The sequence below is a fragment of the Drosophila suzukii genome, unplaced genomic scaffold, assembly GCF_043229965.1.
Source record: "Drosophila suzukii unplaced genomic scaffold, CBGP_Dsuzu_IsoJpt1.0 scf_7, whole genome shotgun sequence".
NCBI classification, from domain to species: domain Eukaryota; kingdom Metazoa; phylum Arthropoda; class Insecta; order Diptera; family Drosophilidae; genus Drosophila; species Drosophila suzukii.
Genome location: NW_027255939.1, coordinates 2,259,302 through 2,283,913, shown reverse-complemented (window position 1 = coordinate 2,283,913; position 24,612 = coordinate 2,259,302). Strand labels below are relative to the sequence as shown.

At 42.2% G+C, this 24,612-nt stretch overlaps 1 protein-coding gene across 2 annotated transcripts; it reads left to right on the top strand.

Annotated features, from left to right (window-relative positions):
* Window positions 1-4,144: 4,144 nt before the first annotated feature.
* LOC139355074 (uncharacterized) lies at window positions 4,145-5,907 on the top strand. 2 transcript variants are annotated; one of them, XM_070999378.1, is made up of 6 exons: window positions 4,161-4,390; window positions 4,445-4,671; window positions 4,733-4,790; window positions 4,853-5,184; window positions 5,367-5,709; window positions 5,772-5,907. In XM_070999378.1, exons 4-5 carry the CDS (start codon window positions 5,000-5,002, stop codon window positions 5,488-5,490), a joined length of 309 nt encoding a protein of 102 aa, XP_070855479.1. In that variant the 5' UTR covers window positions 4,161-4,390; window positions 4,445-4,671; window positions 4,733-4,790; window positions 4,853-4,999; the 3' UTR covers window positions 5,491-5,709; window positions 5,772-5,907. The 2 variants fall into 2 exon arrangements, with proteins under 2 accessions (XP_070855480.1, XP_070855479.1); XM_070999379.1 differs by having other exon boundaries at window positions 4,145-4,390; window positions 4,853-5,709.
* Window positions 5,908-24,612: the final 18,705 nt, after the last annotated feature.

Sequence of the window (24,612 nt, the reverse complement as noted above, 5' to 3'; positions counted from 1 at the left end):
ATATGATATAGCCGTCCGATTTTGATAAAATTAAATTCGAAATTCAGAACTAATTAAAAATTGTATTTCAAAGCGTAGGAAGTTATATGTTAAGAAACACGAAAGATATAATTAAAAAAAAAAAATTTCCGATTATTTCCATGGGAGATATAGTTGTCCGATCCGGCTGGTTCCAAATTATATACTACCTGAAAAAAAGACATTTGGGAAAGTTTCAGCCCGATAGCTTTAAAACTGAGAGACTAGTTTACGTAGAAACGGACGGTCCTATACTAAAGGCAAGGGTATGATAACAATTATTTCATTATTTCTCTGACCGTTTCTTTGACAGCTAGAGTCGTCCGATTTTTATTTAATTTAATTATAAATTCTTAAAATTCACAAAATGTTATTCCCAATAGTATAAGATAATATGTCAAAAAAACACCGAAGCTATGATTTGTTTCATATTATTTTCCCACCAATTTTCTGATCGTTCCTAAGGCAGCTATATGATATAGTCGTACGATTTTGATAAAATTAAATTCGAAATACAGAACTAATTAAAAAACATTATTTCCAAGCGTAGGTGGTATTGTGTTAAAATGCACCGAAGATATAATTAAAAAAAAATTTTTTTTTCGATTATTCCTATGGGAGCTATAAGATATAGTTGTCCGATCCGGCTGATTCCGACTTATATACTACCTGCAAGAAAATAAGACTTTTGAGAAAGTTTCAGCCCGATAGATTTAAAAATTATAGACTAGTTTGCGTAGAAACGGACGGACAGACGGACATGGCTAGATTAACTTGTATAGTGATGCTGATCAAGAATATATATACGTCTCCTTCACTGCGTTGCAAACTTTTGACTGAAATCATAATACCCTATACAAGGGTATAAAAAAGAAACATATAAACAAAGAGTACAATACCACATTACACAGACTATAAACAAACGCATGTTAATTAGAACTCAACAGACAAAAATGTGAAAGTCGTTTTACCTCTTCGAAATTAATAAGCTGATACACTTTTTTGTAATCTGATCGCCCTTTCGCGCTTTTTGAAAACCAATTATACGTTTCGCAAACAAGATACTCTAAGGACTCGATTAAAAAATGTTTACAGGCACTGTTGATAGACAATTGCATTTAATTTAAACTCGGGAAGGAACTCTTATTTTTAACTCCGAGCGAACACTTTGCTTAGATCCAACCATTACACTTGCGATTTCCGTGCCGATTCCAATTAAATTCGCAAGGTTTCATTTAAAGTTGCTTAGTTCCTGGCAGAGGCTGTTCGCAATCGTTTTCGATTCGCCCTCCTCGAGCGGAACTAGGGATACAAATGTGGAAGCCATGATGCTCCGTGTTGAACTAAAATAGTTTATGGCAACACTGTTTAAGATTTCTTGACAAAGACCTTCTTAACATAAACTTAGATCACTGCTGAGTAGATCTGAGGGTTGATATTATCCTATTATGTGATCCTTTCGCCTCCCTGGCCACTCAAAGCTTTGTATCGTCCTACGAGCCATGGATTTTTGCATGGTTAGAGGCCTTAAGAACGCCACAAAAGGCTCCCAAAGATAAAATCGGCTTCAGTGCACCACAAAAAATTACTTCTTAGAGATAATTTAATGAAACAAAATTAAATTGATTGTTAAATATTCCCATTATCCAAAATAATTTTGCTGAATTTTATAAAACAATTGTAAAGGTAGAAAATCGCACTTAAAGTTCAAGATACTAAGTGGGCCAACACTTATATATGTATGTATATAGAATATAATTAATTGTGTTCTAGGATGATTTGCCTTTTAATTTACCAAGTGTTTTGCAGACACTTATATCAGTACTCTCATCAAGCAACAAGCTGTACTTGGCATCACCGATGTCCTCCTTTAAAAGCGTTATAAAGCTTGGAGCCAAAATATTTGTTATTATACTCGTGCACTTTGATCTATGAAGTTTTGTACCACCGTCATCCTGAACATTTTTTCCGCACAACAATTCCAAATGGTTAATGGGGCTGACGGATGAATGCGAAGTAATATATAAACACAGGCTGGCAGGTTTTTGCAGTGACAGATGTATCAAACGTTACTTTGTTCGTCTGTGAAAAAGCAGATGACGAAGACTTATGTTTCGTCAATATTTGCAAAAGCATTTTTGATCATCGGCTGCATCTAAAGTCAACAAATCCTTAAACGCGGAGTCATGCATCCAGGCATAACACGGTTTTTGCTTATAAATCTTGGGCGTTTTAACTCTCACACGCGATCGATTAGAAAATTGTGAAATACACAGATGGTGATTTTATAAAACTAGTAAGAATCGATAAAAATGTAAAGTTTTTTTGGCATATTGATGTTTTTTTTACCATTCCAATGCAAAACAAGGAAGAACGCTATGGTCGAGTATCTCGACTATCAGATACCCGTTACTCAGTTAAAGGGACCAAAGGGAAATGGAGATATGCAAGCAGTAAAGCGAGATTGAAATGCGCCACCTACCCGCGATCTCAATATATGGTTATGTGGGCGGTAGACAAATTTAGGCGTTATGGGCGTTAGATTGTGGGCTCCACAGATTTAGGCGATTTGTGAGCGTTAAAGTGGGCGTGGCATCTTCGCGTAACAAACTTGCACTGCTTACAAAGCTACGGAATCTAAATCCCAATTCTCTATCTGCTATAGTTTATGAGATATTCTTGTTGATATTTACGATTTTTTGAAGTTTGTGGTCGTTTTGTGGGCGTTAAAGTGGGCGTTGCAAACATTCGATAGGTATTGATGAGGACAATACATTTCAGTTAAAATTTTTATTCTGGCATCAAAACTGTAGGAGCCACAGTTTTAGGCGGTGTGTGGGCGTTAGAGTGGGCGTGACACATTGCTGAAACAAACTTGCGCTGCGTAAGAAGCTCAGGAATCTGCACGCCAAATCTCAATAGCCTAGCTCTTATAGTTTCCGAGATCTCAGCGTTCATCCGGACAGACGGACATGGCTAGATTGACTCGGACATGACTTAAGAATATATACACCTTATGGCTCAGGAAGCAATTCCACAAAAGGGTCAAATTCGCAGAGTAGTTGAAGTGCTGGAGGAGATCCACTAGAGAATCCCAGTGGGAAGGAACATGGCGAGTGGGACTTCGATCTCTACATGGACATAGTGCCGGGCGCGTCCTCGCAAAGAAAGTAAGATCTGGCCAAAAGAATTTGGTCGCGTTGTACTAATAGAAGTATCTTTTCAGCAGAACCACCAGTAATACGATCTCCGACGACCTCTCCAACAGGACTCCGGACCAGTTACTTGCCAGCTTAAGCGGAGCTGGAGGAGCGGGTCCTATAGGGAGGAGGAAAATAGGGCGCCCGCTAAAGAAAAGTTGGAGAAGCCATAGCCAGCCACTGCCAGGATGCTGGGCGACTTCCTGCAGCATCAGCGGATCAACCCCGTTCCCAATACGGCTCCCACTTCCTCAAGGTCCAATATGCCTATCGAGACTCGGAGCTGGAATGCGGTGGAGCGGGAAAGATGGCGAAGCATCCGTGGGACGAGAAGGAAGCTTTAAACTACTAATTTACATAAATAAAAACATTCGTTGAACATTCCATTTATTTTTATTTTAATATCTTTGTGTACCAGCAGACTCTTCCTTTTAACATTTAAATTTCAAACCCAACTGACTGACAGTAAGACCATGCTACATGCTTTGCGGGTGAACTTTGAAAACTTCGGTCACACTACAAAGAATAAGATTTTTCGACTAGTGAAACTCTTAGCCGATCTGAGTACTAGGCTTTAGAAAGGATATAGGTGCAGTGGCACGCGCCAACAGCGAAGAGAAATTAAAAGAAATCAAATAAAGGGGTGAGAGGAATACTTGGTTCATTCTGTTTGAGTTATTGAAAGGGAAGCAAGCCATTTAAATTGTGCGCAGCAGATTTACTTCTTTCGTTTTTTAAAGTGAAAATATTAAAGACAGGTAAGTGTTACATTAAGTTGAAGATGTTGTGTGTTACGAACTGCTTTTTTTGGTGGCAGTGCCGCTAGCTCAGTCGTTCCTCAGGGCAGAGTACACCTAATGCCACAGCTCGCAACATAAATATCGATACTTCACGGTCTCACATTACTAAATTATCGGTCATCACTAATGACAAAAAAAAACGTAAGCAAAGCAAAAATCTACATATATTAACGGAAAAATGGATTACATTTGGTGGCTATCGATGTCCTAGCCAAGCGCTCCCGCCCATCCATGGATGCCCTCAAGATGCTGCAGGGCACCACCCATTTGCAGTCGGCAGGAGCCCCCTCCTCGCGACTACGGCGGTTCCATCTCCCCCACTGGGAAAGCTTACTCACACATAGTGGGTATTACAAAGGTTTAATAAGTATCGTAAGTACAATCGTTTATATACATGCTCCTCTTAACAGATTTATCCTTCCTCAGCCTTTAAGACCGAAACCTGGCCGCCGTCTCGGATATTTACGCGGTCAAAGCAGAGGATTCGTTTTGCTGGAAAAGGGTACAGGCGCCGCGGAAACTATGCTCTACCAGTCATGTATTGGTAGAGCTCGCATGGGAACGCGGCCCTCAAAGGAACATGCGCGATGCGCGTGTGTATGGTCACCTAATCCTGAAGAGTTCCAGGGGAAAAGAAGGGACAGGCCAAAAAGGTACGTAACTGCACTGTAAGCTATACCATTTAACTAATGCTCGCGACCTTTTTAATTTTAGGCAAACAACGAGGACAAATAAGGCTCTCGGGTCTAACTCCGGATAAACTCACAAACAGGTAAGTAGATATCAATATTTATAATCGAGGTAAAAGTGTATTTAATTTCTCCTAAATTTCAGCCACTGTTGGGCCGGGCCTGCAGGCGATGATTGCCCGGGCTGATGACTTCCCGTCGGAGGCCAGCAGCGATACGGATCTCCACACGGGAAAACGGCGCTCTCCGGTGAGTTGTGCAAGGGCAGTCCGAGAGTCGGCTGCCAGACAAAATGGCGATAGTTCTCAGCGCCGCAATGCGACCGCTGGAAGTTCCCGAGATGAGGAGGACGCGGTACGCCGGAACGGACTCACCGGGAAATGTTGACGTCGTCGGCGTCGACTGTGGAAGGCCTTTCTGGATGGTCGTTGGCACGGGTCGAACGGACACCGGTTGCTGGGCAGCCAAGTCGGGCTGGTAGGTATGGCGAAGTATGGCGATGTCAGTAATACTCCAAATAAATTCTTCCGGGGCCCTTTGTATTGGGACCCCGGCTGCACTTATAAATGATAAATATTAGATACCGAACTACTATTGAACTTTAACATAACTCACTATTTAATTTAAAGCACAAAGAAAATTTATACTATCACTCCTAGCTGCATCTGCCTTGATTGTTGGACAGTATGGCCGCGACTATCACGATATCTGCTGATCATCGCCCCCCCGCCATATTACATGGCCTCTCTCAACATTGGGTCATTGGATACATGGGCCATTTGAAGTAATCCCAGAGCGAACCGGGATTAATCTTCAAATGGCCAGATCGCCCGCCAGACTCATCCCGCTGCTGCAGCTATCGCCGTATCGACCTAACCTATCGATAACGTCGCTCCCACTCGACTCCAATTGCAACATGTGCATTGATCTTAGTTTAAAGTTGATGATGAAATGTTTTGCGCCAATAAAAATCCTGCAAAGGGTGAATCACAGCTCTAAAAGGTAAATATGCAAATAAACAAATAAAACGCATTTTTTTAGCATATGCCCATGATTTTTTTCAGGAGCGTTGGCCAAGGATTTGAAGGACCCGGACAAAAGTTTAAGTAAGGCGATGACCTATGTGAAAAGCAAATAAACGTAACATTAAACTATGCTTACTAACAATAATTGTCCTTTAACCGAACACCTAAATAACACCATTTAATTAAAATGAATTTAAAAGTAAATAAAAATTTACGTATTTTAAATTCTTTTTCATAAGTGAAAAATCATTGAAAATTCTTATTTTTACAAGTGATTTCACTTGGAACGTGTCACCGGCACGTGACAGGCCATACGAAAAATTAGTATAAGGAACAAGTGAAACCCCGTGGGACTTCGAAAAATTTTCATTTGAATTTTTACTTGTGAAAATGCGGACATCCCATACAATTTTCTATATGGAGCGTCACTTGTTCTTCACTTATGCAAGAGGACATGTGCCACGGGATTCACAAGGTGATCCACAAGTGAGGCATTTTTTTTTCCTTCAGTTCTGCAGTAGGCAAAAAGCTATTTGTTTATTTTTTGTGCCTAAAACGCTGTGCCGCTGTTGACGTCAGCCTACGAAAACGATCGTGTAACAAAGAGAGACAGATATTCGGAGGTTCCCTCTCCTTCATTGTTTTATAATCTGCCTGCACTCGGCGCTCTCGGAGACAAATTTCGTCCTATCCGTTATTTCTTTTGCGTCTCTCTGTTATATTCGGCTAGCGACTAACATTTCGGCGGAAAAATTTTCGTGGAGCAGCGACATGTGAATGCCCTTATATTTCAGGAGCATTATTGTATATCGAAAAAAAACAACTAATATTGTTTTATAAAAGTAAATTATTTGATTATAGTAAAATTAAGTAAATTGAATTTACTTATAATGTTATGTTTACTTATTGTATATTTTTTATACAATTTAATGTCTTAGATTAGTTTTAGAAATTTAGTCCGTCAAAATTGATTTCAATATTTAATACATTTTATTATTAACATTTAAAAAAAATTCATAATGTATTTTTTACTCAGGAAGTAAAAATTATATAGTTGGATATCTTTCGCTTTATAAAGGGTATAGGTGCAGTGGCAACAGCGAAGAGAAAACAAAAGAAATCAAGTAAAGGGGTGAGAAGAAGACTTGGTGCATTCTGTTTGAGTGATTGAAAGGGAAGCATCCATTTTAATGGTGCGCAGCAGAGTTACTTTAATCGTTTAGTTAATATAATAAAGTCAGGTAAGTGCTACATTAAGTTTAAGATGTTGTGCATTGATCTTAGTTTAAAGTAGGTAAATTTTGAAGGTATTCAATGAGTTCCGTTAGCCGAAAGTGGATGATGAAATGTTTTGTGCCAAAAAAAATCCCGCAAAGGGGCTATACACAGCTCTAAAAGGTAAATATATAAATAGGCAAGTAAAACGCATTTTTTAATCATATGCCCATATATTTTATCAGGAGCGTTGGGCAAGGACTGCGAGGACCCGGAAGGCGATGACGAACGTGAAAAACAAACTAACAAAACAAAAAATCAGAAATACTAACAATAATTGTCCCCTAATTGAAAATCTGAATAGTACAATCTAATTAAAATGAATTTAAATATAATTATAAAATATATAATTATAAAATAGAATTTAAATTTCATATTTTCATAAGTGAAAACTCATGCGAAATAGTATGAATTTCACAAGTAGTTTCTCTTAGGACGTGTCACTCGCAAGTGATTTCATAAGTGCAAACTCATTCGTAATATTCTGACAGGCCAAACGTGACACGTGACAGGCCAAACGACATATGAGTATAAGAAACGAGTGAAATCCCGTGGGACTTCGAAAAATTGTCATTTGAATTTTCACTTGTGAAAAAGCGGACATACCATACAATTGTCTATATGGAGTGTCACTTGTTCTTCACTCGTGCAAGAGGACATGTCCCACGGTATTCACAAGGCGAGACACAAGTAAAACTTTTTTTTTGAAACTGAAGGGTTAAGTTCTTTGCCTACGATTTAAAGACCTCCAAATCGAACCTAATGTATATACTAGGGAGCTCTGAACAGGAGCAGACTCTAGGTCTTTTGTCTCAATTTCCCCCACTTGTTTCTAAGCCCTTAAGTCTTTCATAAAATACAATTCTTTAAAACTCAAATACTACCTAAAACTGATAATTTCAAACACATCAATATGGTATTTTTCATACCAGATTGATATGCTACACATATCAAATTTGCGACAGAGTAATGAAATTTTTAATAATTGTATGGTATATCTGCGTACAAAACTAATTTGCTTTCATATCGAACTTTTATTCTTTCATATCATACTGATATTCTTTCATATCGATTTTTAATTTTTCGTATCTGATTGATATGTTTGTGCTATCAATATTAATCAGTTTTGATATTACTTTTTTAAATAAATATGGAAAACCATATAAGTTCGTTTGAATTAATTGAAGAAATTCGATATCATTAAAGCAAATAAATGGCTCCCACTTTTAAAAAACACCTACTAAAATAGTCTCTGATTAGCATTCGTTGTAGTCAGACGTGTTTTCTTTTCGCTATGAATTCTTATTCCTGCTCCGAGTGCAATGCTGAAGTTACAGCAGCTTCGCGGTTTTGAGGCGGTTCGTTCCTCATCGCTTTGTCGTCGTACCTTTCACACTGCATGTGTTCATCTCCCGGAGGATGCTATTAGATTATTAACAAATATGCCGAATCTACTCTGGCAGTGTGATCGCTGTGTTGTGAGTAATGATTCATACTCCAAAATCGATGAAGTAATGGAAGAACTTCATGACCTGAAGAGTCTACACCCAAAAACAATCTTCGAGTGTCAATTTGATAAGTGTGGGTGAAAATGACACTACACCTAGGATCAAATTATTGGGATAAATTTGATCCTAAATAAGTATCAAAAGTATACTACATTGTATGAAAACTCATATTTGACCCAAAATAGTGTCATTTTGAAAAGCTATTTTTGATTGTTCGAGTTTCGAACTGCGCTCAAGTATCGGCATTTGAACTAAACATCCGCGGGAAACGTTGTGCGATAGACCAATGGGTAAGGTGTCTGTCTCTGGTGCGAAAGGTCCCCGGTTCAAATTAAAAAGAAAAATAAGTGTGTCACGAGCGGGACTCGGACCACTAACCCTCAGGCCCGTACATCATAAACAATGCGCTAGCACTCTGAGTCACGCCTAAATTTTTATATCCAGCGGCAAAATGCTTTTTTCTGACAAAAAAGCTTTTTTGTAGAGCACTTTTTCAAGTGACAAAGGTATCCTATATTAGGGTCAATTTGATGTTCTTCGTATCAAAGATTTTTTGACACTCAATAGTATCACATTGATACCTAAATAATGGCATATTGATGACGATTTTTATACCCGTTACTCGTAGAGTAAAAGGGTATACTAGATTCGTCGGAAAGTATGTAACAGGCAGAAGGAAGCGTTTCCGACCCCACAAAGTATATATATTCTTGATCAGGATCACTAGCCGAGTCGATCTAGCCATGTCCGTCTGTCCGTCTGTCCGTCTGTCTGTCCGTCCGGATGAACGCTGAGATCTCGGAAACTATGGGAGCTAGGCTATTGAGATTTGGCGTGCAGATTCCTGAGCTTCTTACGCAGCGCAAGTTTGTTTCGGCACAGTGCCACGCCCACTCTAACGCCCACAAACCGCCCAAAACTGTGGCTCCTACAGTTTTGATGCTAGAATAAAAATTTTAACTGAAATGTATTGTTCTCATCAATACCTATCGATTGACCCAAAAAAAAGTTTGCCACGCCCACTTTAACGCCCACAAACCGCGAAAACCTGTGACGCCCACAATTTTCATGCTAGATAAAAAATTTTAACTGAAATGGATTGGTCTCGTCGATACCACGCCCACTCTAACGCCCATAACGCTTAAATCTGTATACCGCCGGTAGGTGGCGCATTTTAATCTCGCTTTGCTGCTTGCATATCTCCATATAGCTGAGTAACGGGTATCTGATAGTCGAGGTACTCGACTATAGCGTTCTTCCTTGTTTTTGGGTGTATACATGGATTTAAACTCAAAGTTTCTGAGGGCTATTCCCCATTCGACCACTGACAATAGCAATGTCAGTCAGCGTAAAAAAGTGGTGAAACTATTGGCTCCAGCTTCTTCAATTGGTCGTCAAGCCAACCATGCAGATCTGATACCCCCCGCACCAGTTTCTACTGCCGCCATGAACCATGCAAGGAATCACAGGAACAAGAGCCAAGCTCCTAGTTTTGAACTACTCGAAGTTGTGCCGAGTAAATCCCGAATAAATCCCTTCATATTGGTAGATTCAGAGCGCACGTAAAATCTGATTCTGTGTGCGAATATGTTGCACGTAAACTAGGTGTGGATACCGCCACCATAATAATCAAAAGTGGTGTAGATGTTGCTACACTGGAATTCGTCAATTTTAAATTACGAATACCTGAGCAGCACTTTAAGACTGTGTTTAGTGATGCGTTCTGGCCCAATCCAGTCAAGGTCAGTCGATTCATCCACAGGGACGTTCTGGATTTGCACAATCATCATAAACCGGACTCAAAAAACCCCCAATAATCGACGCCTCTGGTGTCGATTTGACTACGGCAAATTTTTATGATCCTCTTCCTCATCTTCATGCTACTTATTCGCAATGTCAACGTCCGCTGGTTTCGATATCGCTAGCTGCTACCATTACTCACTCATACGCCGCTCCCAGTGCACTCTTAAGTATTGGGCGCCCGTCACTCCAAAATCAAAAACATCATCAGCTGGATTTTTCTTTTTTTTGTTCTGTATAACGTTCATCAAACGCTCACTGGAGAGGCGTTGTCCTACATTCCATTAAGATTCCCGCTCTAAGCGCGCTCTTCGGGGATGTGCACTCATCACTATCAAAGCAACAACGGCATCAGCTGGATTTGTCGTTGTCTATTTCGCGCGACGTTTGTCAAACGCTCTCTGGAGAGCTGCTCTCATCATATTTCATCAAGATTCCCGCTCTAAGCGCGCTCTTCGGAGTTGTGCGCTCATCACCGTCAAACAAACAACAACGTCAGCTGGAGTTGTCGTTGTCTGTTTTGCGCGACATTCGTCAAACGCTGTTCGATGAGGCGCTCTCATCATGTTCCATCACGCTTCTATCTCTAAGCGTGCTCTTTGGGGATGTGCATGCATCACAATCAAAGCAACAACAAAATCAGCTTGAGTTGTCGTTGTCTGTTTCGCACGACGATCGTCAAACGCTCTTTATAGAGCCGCTCTCATCATACTTCATCAAGATTCCCGCTCTAAGCGCGCTCGTCGGAGTTGTGCGCTTATAACTATTGAACCAACAACAACGTCAGCTGGAGTTGTCGTTGTCTGATTTGTGTTACGTTCGTATAATGCTCACAAAAACCCAACGACTGGAGCTTTCAAAATTTGCTTTGAGTGATACTCGTGATCACAGTATCATTTCCTTATTACCGCGCTCCTCTCTGACGCTGATGGCAGCATCAACAACGACATTGTCCATTTCACCTCAACTTGGATAGATATGCTCTGTTAACGGCGACATTGCCATCGCTCTTAAGAACTAGTTGCTCTTTACTAAAAGTATCTAGCAAACTTCAGGAATGCATCAATCCTAGTCTGCATGATAAAATTCGTATTAAAAACACTACACTACTGAAGGCGATCTGCGGGCCTACAACATTGGGAACGCATGAACAAATACTTGGGCATTGGACTATGATGCCTTAAATGCGAATCCGGAGATTGTTAGTCGTGCTATTGTGGGTACGGCCTCACTAAAAATGTATTTTCCAAACATGGACAGAGGCGGAGTAAATATACCTTGCCACATCCCAATGCGAGCTTGATGTTATAGTTTTAGTTGAAACTTGGCTCAACATAAACTTTTACTCAAATAAATTCTTCGACTGCAATTTGTACCATGTTTTCCGCAAAGATAGAGATAGCTCGAAAACCCACTGTGCTAGAGGTTGTGGTGTAATTGTTGCTGTTCGCTTCAATTTGCGCTGCTTGTCAATTGGACTTCTTATTAAAGATACCGTTCTTGATCAAGTTGCGGTGTCGATAATTGGAGAATCGGAAACGCTGCAATCTGTGGTGTTATACATACCACCGAATGGTTCATATAAACTTTACAAGGATCATCTGGAAAACATTACCGACATCTACAATAATCTGCAGGACCATCAACACATCTGTGTGATTGGAGACTTTAATCTATCATCCCTTGTTTTGTCTCATGATCCGGAGCATCACTCTTCACTGCCAAGCAATATACATCAACCACACGAGATTCTTTTCATCGATGGTATTTTCAGTATGGGCTTAATACAAGTCAATAATATATTCAATAACTTACATAAAATGTTAGACTTAGTATTCGTTATCGCTGATATTAACTTTTCTTTAGTCCAATGTAGTTCACCTATAAGCAATTGTGATATCCATCATAGACCATTGCTACTAGGTATAAACTTTTACAGTTTTGCGCCTTCAGCTGAATATTCACCTAGATTTATTTTCAACGAAACCAGCCTTTGCGCCATCAGAAATGAGATCTCTGCCATTAACTGGGAGTCAGTTTAATCACATGTCAGTTTGGAGTCGTGTTATGACACTTTTTTAGTTGTTATTTTAAACATCAATAAGAACAATGCTCGTGAAAGGGTGCACAATTCGTTTAAGTTGCCATGGTATACGAAAGATTTGAAAAAGCTTAAAAATCTTCGAAATAAATTCTATAAAAGATTTTTAGTTACACAGGATCCTGGTGATTGGAATAGACACTTGCAGCACAAACGAGAACTTGAATTTCTAAATAAATTTCTTTACAATCAGTATATAGCGAGTGTTGAGAACGGGCTAAAAAGTAATCCCAACTCTTTTTGGCGATTCATCAATTCGAAGAAGAACGCTTCTTCAGTCCCATCTGCTATGTTCCTAGGAAATTTACCTTCCCATTCAAATACAGAAACTGCAAATCTCTTTTGCCTTTTATTTTAAAGCTAATTTTGAGACAACAGCAGCCTGGAATGATTTTCAAACCTTAAATGCGATCACTCCTCCTTCTCTATTGAATTTAGGTAGTTTAACCGTGCTAGAACAGAATATTCGTAGGGCTGTGGAAGACATTGATGATTCTTACACTCCGGACTGTGATGGGATTCCGGCCCACCTTCTGAAACATTGTATAGATGTGCTATGCTGTGGAAGGTCGCATCCGTGACTCCAATTTTAAAATCAGGGCCGAAGAAAAACAATGTTAATTACAGGCCTATAGCATAAATCAGTAATATTGCTAAACTCTTCGAACGCATTGTTGCCCATAAATTATCATTTCTTATAAAAACATATATAGACACTTCTCAGCATGGTTTCGTTGCAGGTCGGTCAACTACGACTAATCTTGCCGTTTTCAGCAACTATTGCATTCATGCCTTTGACATGCGATGGTTGATGCTATTTACACTGACTTTGCGAAAGCCTTTGACAAAGTTAGCCACAGTGCCCTACCGGCAAAACTGGCCCGCTGGGTATACATTCGGCATTACTAAATTGGATAAAATCATATTTACACCATCGTCTTTATAGAGGTAATATTATTGAAAAATTCTCGGATTTCTATTTGGCAACCTCTGGCCTCCCTCAGGGGAGTTTTCATCATTTTCATATAGATGTCAGGTTCTGTCTATCTTCAGAGTGTCTCCTGTATGCAGATGATTTAAAAATTTTTAAGTCTATTAAATTAGCGACAGACTCACTCGTTAAGCCGAAATTCTTTTCCTCTTAACATAAGCAAGTGCTTCTATGTCACTTACAGTAAGTCCGTATACAATTTCGTCACATTTTATAATATCAATGGTCAACCTCTACAACTGCAGGAATCCTTGGATGTAGGAGTGTTGTTTGCAGCACACTTCGATTACATCATGAACAGGGCCTATGCTATGTTTGGATTTGTGAAACGGAACGCATCACTATTTACGGATCCCTATACCAGACTTGCGCTTTATTTGGCATTTGTCCAATCTAAACTACAATATGCGTCTCTTATTTGGAATCCCTTCACTACCACTCATGGAAACAGAATAGAATACAGAAACAATTTTTGAAATTCACTTTGTTGCCGCTAAGGTTTTTAGACCCTACCCCTCCATACCACCCTCAATGTAGACTTGTTCGCCTACCATCCCTTAGCATCGTATAAGTACTACTGGACTACTTTTCAAGTAAATCAACTCTTAAGCATAGGTTAGTCAATTATTTTGTAAATTTTAGTACGTAAGATAAGTTGTTGAATTGTACAAGTAGCCAGTAAAGGAATTCCGTTGGCGAAATAAATAAATAAATAGTTACAGCCAACATTGTGTAAAAAAATTAAGTAAAAGGTGCCACGCCCACTCTAACGCCCACAATCGCCCATAACCTGTCTAGCGCCCACACTTTGTAATATTTTGTTCTTGTTATCAATACCCATCTAAAAAAATTATTAATTCAATAACCAAACAATAATAAACAAGAAAGAACGCTATATCCGAGTACCTCGACTATCAGATACCCGTTACTCAGCTAATGCGACCAAAGGGAAATGGAGATATGCAAGCAGCAAAGCGAGACTAAAATGCGACACCTACCCCTGATCACAATATATGGTTATGTGGGCGGTAGACAGACTTAAGCGTTATGGGCGTTAAAGTGAAAATTGTAGGCGACACAGGTTTGGGCGGTTATTGGGCTTTCGAGTGGGCGTGGTAAACTTTTTTTTGGCCTAATCGATACATATTGACAAGACTAATAAATTTTAGTTAAAATTTTTAATCTAGCATATAAATTGTGGGCGCCACAGGTTTGGGCGGTTTGTGGGCGTTAGAGTGGGCGTGGCATTGAGTGGTTGGAGATTAGATCCTAATCCCCACACTTAGGCCACATTGGGCCCCTTGTGATACCACATGATCTCTGGTTAGATCCTTTTCCCTAGCTTATGGGTCATTTGCTTTCGCGAAGTATTTTGTTATTTTAAGGAAACATAAGAGTTTTTGGATGCTTACGCCCTGAATGGCCGCAAGGTTCGGAAGTGTGTAGCTACCTAGGGTTTGAAAGCGCTTTAGGTTATTCGCTGGGCAAAAGCATAGGAGATGTTCGATGCTCTCCTCTTCGCCTATCTGTTTGCAGCTTCGGCAGAAGTCGTGGTGACTGAGTCCCAGCCTGAGCGCATGAGTCCCTATAAGGCAGTGGCCCGTGGGGGCATTTAGGGGAGTGGAGATGTCCTCCCTGCTACATTGTAGGAGAGTTTTTGTTCTTTTCGAGTTGTAGTATAATTGTAGAATTGTGGTATGTTGAGATTGAGTTCCAACGGTTGTTGGAAAGTGTGTACAGTGTCTGCCTGAGATGGAGCTTGCAGGTAGCCATGGGCATACCCACCGTGTCCTTACCGCGAAGGATATCGGCGGTTGTCCCCTGTCTTGCTAGCTCGTCTGCTATGCAGTTGCCCTCAATATTGCGGTGTCCAGGCACCCAGAAGAGGTTAATTCTCAGATGAGTGGCCATCTCGTTAAGAGATTTGCGGTATTCAGAGATTGTTTTTGAGTTTGTTGTGAAGGATTCGAGGGCCCTGAGGGCTGCTTGACTGTCCGAGAAGATGATAATATCTATGTCATGATGTGTTGACGGGTCTGGACCCACCTGGGTGGGTCATGGCTTCCTGAATAGCCATGACTTCCACTTGGAAAACACTACAGTGGTCTGGTACGCGGAATTAGACTTTTATGTCTAGTTTGGGGGAGAAGACTCCCCCACCTGTTTGGGAGTTAAGCTTGGTGCCGTCTGTGTATATGTTGACAGCGTTTTCGAATTGGTGTGGGAGGTTGTCCCAGTCTGTTCGGGTGGGTATAAAGCTCTTGTTTCTTCTTTCGAAGTTGACTATGGGTGGAACGTAGTCTGTACTGCGCGGTAAGGATGTATGTTTTGAAAGGATAATGGAGTGACCCGTAGAGCCTGCTGCCCATGCCGCTGCTTCGCGGAGCCTCGGCGCTGTTGCAGATGCCCAGCTTTTGGCAAGTAGGTCCAGGGGTTGGAGGTCGATAATTGTGTTTAAAGCTTCAGTGGCGGTAATGCGAAGCGCCAACCGGAGGTTGCAATTCTTTCCTAGGGAATGCCGCCATACAATGTTTCCGTAGAGGAGAATGGGCCTGACTATTGCAATGTATAGCCAGTGAACTTCCTTGTGAATTTATCTAGCTCTGTCTGTACACGGTTAAATTATAAATTCCGGGAGGATTCGCTATTGCTGTATTTAGCTCTATTAAAGTCAGTTCTACACTCTCTTTTGAGGTTCGCCAGGGTTGCGTTCCACCACGGGGGTTTGTGCTTTGCTTTGACTGTTCTGCTTGGGAAAGCCCTTTTTAAGACCTCACCGCAGCTATCAGTAAATGTGTTAACTAGGCTATCTAATTCTTGACCGTTTCGTACGTGCGTCGGTGGAGCGTGTAGGTTCCTGTTGACGAAATTTTTGTAGTATCCTCAGTTGGTTAATCTTAGCTTAATAATGTTCTCGGCGGGAGGACAGTCTAGAGTTATTGTAAATTCTATGTAACGGTGGTCTGAGAATGAGTGCTCGATCCCCACCTTCCACGCTTCTAGCTGGTTAAGTAGGGGATCAGATATTAGTGTGATGTCTAAGACTTCCCTCCTATTTCTAGTGATGAAAGTTGGTTCATTACCTTTGTTGCAGATGAATAGATTTGATTGAAGGAGATAGTCGTAGAGTAACTCACCCCTTTCGTTTGTGTTTGTACTTCCCCATTGTGTGTGATGTGAGTTGGCGTCCCAACCCAGGATGAGTTCCTTAGATGAGTGAGTATGTAGGAGTTGTTGTGTGGTGAAGTTTGGTAGTGGCCCTTCGTAGTCGTGAGCCAGATAGAATGATGCTATGGTGTGATGTGTTTTCGTTTAGCTCCAGTCTGACCGTGGTGAGGTCGCCTTCGCTAAACTGTGGAAAAAGAAATGTGTTAAAGTGTGTCTTTGTAAGAATGCAAAATAGCTTGTATAGGGGGGTTGATAAGCCACAGATATTGTTACCAACAATCCATGGCTCTTGAATGAGGACTACGTCTATGTTGCCTGTTGCCAGGCGGGTGAGGAGGGCAGCGGATGCTGCCTTGCTGTGGTGCAGGTTAATCTGCAGAAACTGCACCATCTTTGGGACCGTGGTTGGGCTGGGTACCCTCCGCTTCCTCCGCTATGTCCTGGAGGACAGTACGCCCTGGTCGGGTTGTGTCTTGAGGCTCTCTGTCAGCTCCGAGTCGGTTGACACGTAGCCGGTGAGGGTGGCCTCCTCATGCTCTAATTCGTCATCGCTCGGGGGTTCGTAGGACGCACAGGCAGCCAGGTTGTCTGACGCTAGCTTATCCGTGTCATAGATGCGCAGTTGCACCTTATCGAACCCGTAGTTCACACGGTTTTGTTGGGCTGCGAGGGGTTCCAAGCAGGCCTGGTTCAGGAGGATAACCACGTTCATGGTGACGCGCTCGGTTTTTTCCACCTTGACCACCTTCCAACCGTCTGTTGGAAGTTTCGGATTGAACCTGGTCAGCAGGCTGACTATAGCCTCTGGTTCCGTCCCTCGCTCTCGGTCGAGACGGGATGTCTGCGGTCTCGCAAACTACCAGCTTGGCCCCGGGGTAGACCTCGCCGACCTTGTTAATGGCAGCCTTATAAAGTGCTGCCGACCTCTCGTCTTCACAGGCGATCAACTTAACGTTGCCCTGGTACCACACTGCATCTGTGCAATCGGGTGGCGGACCTGGGTTCTCGTCCAGCACTTTTAAGGCCACTGACGCATCGTTCTGGTCGATGACTCCAATGATCTTCCGATCCTTTACTACCTCAGCAAAGGATCTCTACCATGTGCCGCGGTTTGTTACTTTGGCCTTCTTGCTCGCTGGTTGAGCTGTCTCCATCGACCTTTCTCGCTTGTTGCTGTTGCTGGTAGTCATAGCGATGTCAAAGTCTGGGATTACCGCCTTTGCCCAGGCTATGTCCTCTTAGATTTTTAGGTAATCCAATTTTGACCCTTGATCCTCTCGTATCGGGTTGGTGGCCAGCCGTTTGAGGATCCGAAAAGCTTTCTTGCGATCAAGAAGTCCGGCCTGGTTGGGTGGTACCCTCTTGAACTCCTTTGCCCTGGTACCCACCACGAGACCGGCTTTGGCGATCCCCTCAGGCTGGTGTAGCTTGTTAGCCACACCTACGCTGGTGGAAGGCTTGGGCTTGTCGTTGTGGTGAGCTGGGCTTAGTCGGCTGCGTTGTTCGCTGGCTTTGGCAGGGATCGACGGAACAGGAACTAGGGTAATCGGAGCCGTGATCTTGCTCTTCTTATCTTTTTTATTGTTGTTGTCTGGTGTGTTGTTGCTGTTAGTTAGATTTTCCATGATAGTTCCCACGAGCTGCGGAGAAGGGACAGGTCCACCCGGGCAGAGATCCGCTGTACCCGGGTAAGGCTGACCTAGAACAGGCGGTCGCCACTTGCCTGAGCTCACCGTTTGAGACTGAGTATTTTGATAACTCGGCCTCCCATCCAGATTGACTCTCGGCACGGTTCGAATGACACCTTAGTCCAGCCCGGGGTGAGATGAGTTGTGTGAGTAGGGAAGAGGTAGGCTTAACGAGTGTGTGAAGGGGGTATGTGTGAGCTATTTGTCGGAGGCGGCAGCACAAGCGCGACGTCGGTACTGCTACGGCGCAGATACCCGCTGACTGTCCGGGGCTACTTATTTACGCTTCATGTTGGGGGCTTGGCGGTAGCCGGGCTCTCGCATTCCGCAACATGCGACCCGTTCGGTAGCCTTCAGCTCGGCGCCCTCCGAGCCATCCCACTATCTCATTGGCCAAATTCCATGAAAATAATCAGAAAAACAAATTATTTTTAATTATATCTTTCGTGTTTCTTAACATATAACTTCCTACGCTTGGAAATACAATTTTTAATTAGTTCTGAATTTCGAATTTAATTTTATCAAAATCGGACGACTTTATCATATAGCTGCCATAGAAATGATCGGAAAATTGGTGGGAAAATAATATGAAACAAATCATGGCTTCGTTGTTTTTTGACATATTATCTTATACTATTGGGAACAAAATTTTTTATATTTTTAAGAATGTCGAAATCAATTTAATAAAAATCGGATGACTCTAGCCCCATAAAGTATCAGCATCACTAAATGAGTCGATCTAGCCATGTCCGTCTGTCTGTCCGTCAGTTTTAAAGCTATCGGGCTTTCCCGAAAAGTCTTCTTTTTTTAGGTAGTATATAAGTCGGAACTAGCCGGATCGGACAACTATATCTTATAGGAAGAATTGGGAAAAACAAATTTTTTAAAATTATATCTTTGGTGTTAGCCTCCTACGCTTGGAAATAACATTTTTTAATTAGTTCTGAATTTCGAATTTAATTTGATCAAAATCGGACGGCTATATCATATAGCTGTCATAGGAACAATCGGAAAATTGGTGGGAAAATAATATGAAACAAACTATAGCTTCGGTGTTTTTTGACATATTAACTTCTACTGCTGGAAATTTCATTCTTTTAATATTTCAGAGTTTCGAATAAAATTTAAATAAAATCGGACTACTTTATCGTATAGATGTCATAGAAACGATGGGATAATTAATGCCAAAATAATACATAGACCGTTATATTTCGTTTTCGGTAATCATGGACGGTAGTAAACTTAAATGGATCAATATCTTACCACTTTTATATTTTGTTTTTAGTTTTCTAAAAATTGAAAAGCTCTGTACATACAAAGATTCCACGGGAACGACAAGAGGGTCGGCGTACCGAAGTTAACTTAATTTCTTGTTGTATATTAATAAAATGCATTTTTTGTTATGTACCTCTCACAATTGATCGAGTTTTGAGCTAAAACTTCACTTTAACATTGCTGCAAGAAATGAAAAATGTTTCTAGGCACAAACGTTGCACAAATTACTAACTGACGACGTTAATCATTTGTATCTGCTGTTTTTGCAGCCAGTGCTAACTCAAATGCAGCACATTAACAACATTTTTCAAACAAGCACACAAGACTCATCCAAAACTTTAAAATTATATCATGTTTGCGATAAATTCATTAAAAAGCCAAATCATTCCCGCTAATGTCTATATTGATATTTGAAAAAACTATTTTGAACATTTGGTAAAGCACGATTGCTATTTGGGATATGCATTCGAGACAAAGCTCAAAGAATATTATGAAAACATCTCGAACGACATTGAGGCAGAAATTCGTTTAAAATGTGTTAACATTATAATAGCATTAATAAGTGAGCTCAAGCAGAGGTATTCTTATAGAGTAATTGTAATATTTCTTTGTTAAGTTCCAAATTCATATTTTAAATTGCCAGACAATTTTGAAATACTGCAACAAATTGATTTGTTTTCCGTCAACAAAATATGTCCAAAGAAGACTGAAATTTTGCACGTCCTCTAGCACTTCAAGCTTGAATCGGAAAAAATTGAAAATATTCTGTCCCAATACAGGCGTTAAGCCTTTTATCGTTGCCATGGTCGAACGCAGAGGTGGAAAGAGTGTTCAGCCAAATGAACAATATAAAAACTAAGCTGCAAAATATAATGGCCGTTCAAAAAATAAACTCAATTTTACACATAAGGTATTTTATCTGTTCAACCCATATTTTATAATTTTAATAACACGAAATATCATATTTGTAGATACGGACTACGCCGAGAAAATAAATGCTGTCATAACTATGAAGTCCTAGCACCATGCCTAAAAAAGATTGCAACCAATCAGATCTACAAAAATTCAGCAGAAGAGGACATGATTGATAAAACATACGAACTAGTACTTAATAAGTAAATCAAATTAATAAAACAATCGTTTCACCAACTAAGCTTTATATTTTAGCTATCATCCAAATTTTCTGGCGGCTTCTAGCTTTTTTTCATATGTTACTTTAACTTTTGTATGACCAGAAGAGTTGGCAACTTCGCGGCGGAGTTCTTCTTGCTCGGAGAGATTACTCAGTACAATTCATGTTGTCAACACCTTGACTCACGTTGGAAACCTCCGAAGGAAGTGCAGTTAGCTTATCCCGATTTTTATTCGGAGTGTCTATCTTTTTTGACTGAATTATGGCCAGGTCGGATCAAGTTAGGAAATGATTGGCCACAGACCTTGATAGGCTGGGAAACTTCAGTTTCTCGAGCCGGATGTCTCTATTAGTCAAGAAGCAATCGCCGGAGACTGAAGCCAAAGATATATTAACAAATTTTATTTATCGATCTTGGGAATGTGAAGATTTCACACCAGAAGAAAAGAAATGTGAAAGGACCTTATATTCTAGCGTTAAACAGGCCGAGAGCGGCCGGTAAATTGTTAAGACACCATTCATCGACTTGCATCATGAACTAGGAGGCTCCTACCAGTCGGCCCTTTCACGGTTTCTGAATTTTGAAAGGAGGTTTTCACGAAACACTTGTTTAAAAGAGCAATATGAACAATTTGTCCAAGAGTATATGGAATTTGGTCATTTGGAAGTGGTCGATTCATCTGCAATCTGCGAAGTGACATCATCACCTAGTTCTTAGTCCAGACAGTAAGACTATAAAACTCTGCGTCGTCTATTAGTGCTTCTTGCAAATCAAGTAACGAGAAGTCTTTGAATGAGAACATGCTAGTCGGGGCAAAGCTGCAACCTGAGCTGTTTGACATCCTGGTGGATTTAGGTTTTATGAATATGCTATTACAGCGAATATTGCTAAGATGTATAGACAGGTTTCGGTAGAAGCATCGCATTGCAATTTTCAATGTATTCTACGGCGCAGCAGCCAGCAGCTTCCTATACAGGTTTAAAGACTTAGGACAGTTACATATGCTACAAGCGCGTCACCTTTCTTGGCAGTGCGTTGCCTCAATCATTTCGCAGAAAGACATGCCGAAAAATATCCTAGGGCTGCCAAGGCTGTTATAAAGTCTTTTTATGTGGATGATATGGACAGACTCTCCAAAAGAATTACAAAAATAAAAAAAAAACTTCCAAGATAGGGAAGATTTGAGTTTTATAAGTGCAGGAGCAATTATCAAAAAAAGGACGAATGGATGAAATCATGGAAGCGTATAACCTTTGTTGTGACAAAGCCATCAAAACGTTGTGAATAAGTTGGACGACACCTTTCAGTTTAGACTTCATCCAAAAGTGCAACAGTTACGAAAGCTTAAAGCTGCAGTGGGAAGAATATTAGCCACCAAGCTTTAAAGCACAAGGCTAAGGTATTGGGATGGATTATGGCTCATTAAGGAATGTGTGTTGCCCCGATCGGTTGTTGCAGACGTAGATGAGGTGGGGACTTTTGAGATATACCGATTTTCGGACGCCTCATATCGAGCTTATGGAGCAGCCGTCTATGCTCGAGTAAAAAGTACGAGAAGTAGATCGCTGTGCACTTGGTAACGGTGATATCAAGGCGGTAAGGGTCACATCGTTGCGCCGACTAGAACTGCAGGGAGCGTTGCTGTTAGCTAAGCTACGAGTAATAAGGAGAGTCGTATCTTGCATTCACATAGAGGTCTCAAGTTTTGCATCAGCTGGGCTTCGCCGGGGCTGGCACGCTGATGCTCCTTCGAAGGCGTAGGTGGCTGCTTGCCCCCACGCTTGTAGTCTCAGCTGCAGATGTCCTGGGCTTATGGGCTCAGGTGGAACCGGTGCCGGTCATCGCACAGGGTTTTGCGCACGTACTCTCACAATAGGGACTTTCCAGTGGTCCCGGGCAATCTTTCGGGCACACTTTGCTTCTCTTGGGAATCTGCTGTAAGGAGTTGAGTAACTCCCCACAAATAGAAGCAGCAACAGATGGCCGGCCGCTTACCAGATACGCGGCGAATTCGCGTAGTAACGGCGCGGCGAAGAGAATGTGGAGACTTGGATGGAGAACGAGAGAGTTTGCAGACCAAGGATGGAGAACGAGAGAGTTTGGAGACCAAGGATGGAGAGCGAGACAGGTTGGAGACCAAGGATGGAGATCGAGAGATAATGGAGACTTCGCGGGCGAGGCAAGAGTGCCGTGTGCAAAAGCGGATAACGGGACTCCACCGGACTTTGGACTCTCCCGTGAACTTTGGACCGGAAGAAGAATGCCACATCTCGTGCCACAAGCATCACGGGAATCAGCGGGGCGGTAGCAGTGGGCGGAGCATCGATCGGAAGCGGTACGTGAAGGACAAGTGGGTCAACCAGGAGGCACGGACTTTGGACCCGGAGTGGAGAGATCCCGCAGGCCATGCGAAAAAGGGAAATAACGGTTCCCGGAGGCCCTATATAAGGCCGCAGAGCGCTGGCAGCTGGATCAGTCGATCACAAGGAGTCAAACCGTCAAGATCAATCAGATACCAAAGTGAACAATCAAACAACCAGATAATCTACAAGGGAGCAACAGCAAGTCGAGCCGTAGGAGCCTACGAGGAGCAAGATTGCTACGTCGAGACGTTCGGGATTGGGATACCAGGAATCTCCGAATTGAGATGCAGGTAACTGAGGTCCAGAGGGCATCACACGGCTAGGTCAAGCCGGTCGATTACCCCAATCCTCAAAGTCCTGGCGTTACGCCTGGAGAGAGTATAACAAGCCAGAAGGGAGAGCGGTCGATCCGTACGGTCTCGAGTGGAATTGTCCAGGAGAGCCCTACGGATTCGACTTGCGAGGTCCCGGAGCGGCGTGCCCGAACCCCAAATATAACAAGCCAGAAGGGAGAGCGGTCGATCGGTACGGTCCCGAGTGGATTTGTCCAGGACAGCCCTACGGATTCGACTTGCGAGGTCCCGGAGCGGCGTGCCCGAACGCCGAGCACCAAAAGCCACGCGGAAACGTCCCGGACCAAAAGCAAAAGGGTGAGGCTAGGGTGGAACGTTCGTTTACACTAGGCGTGGAAGCGAAGTAAAGCGCGAGGCAGCTTCCTGGCGTTCCGCCTTGACTGTCCGCGCGGGCTGAGCAGAAACCCCAGTGGGACCATCCGGAACAGAGCAAGGGACAGGCAGCGGTGTGTCGAAAGGAGTGATCCCGGAGAGCACAGCTTCTGTTCACCCTAGTCTGAGAACGGTGACGCTTCCCTAAGCCCGTACGGCTGATCCCCTTCGCGAGTCCGAGTCGTTACCAGCAGTTACCAAGTCACGCGTGAGGAGTAAGCAGCGAGTGAGCATCTTTAGGGAGCTGCGAGGATCTTCAGGGAGCTGCGAGGATCTTCAGGGAGCTACAGGACTGGAGCACCGAGTCGTCAAGGCGAGAGGTCGTCGAATCGATCAGGACCGTCGGAAGTACCGAAGGCCACAAGCGACGAGGCAAGGCCAACCAAGCTACCGAGACATTTGTAATAATATACCCGCAATAAACCCACTACGAACCCGAGAATTCTGTTCTTTCTCACTGAGCTACTGGGCGGTCACGTTAATATAAATTTGGTGGGACGAACACACAAAATACTGAGCTAGCCGCACGAATCTCGTAACGAGCAGACCACAAAAATCAGTTCGCTTCATCTGGCGCCCAACGTGATTGTCCCAGCAGTGAAAGCAACTTAAACAGAATGGGGAAGAAGTGGATCTACCGGCTTAATAACGAGGACTTCGCCAATGTCACCCTGGACGGCAGATTAGAGGACATGAGAAAAGTATTATCCGAGTATTACTCAGAAAGGAATAAATACCCACAACTCGTTGATATCTGGGCCGATTTGGAAGCTACATACCACGACAAAGCCGGCCCCAGCTTCAAGTTAACGAACGCCGAAGGGGACAACTTAGTGGCAAGCCTGAGCGTTGA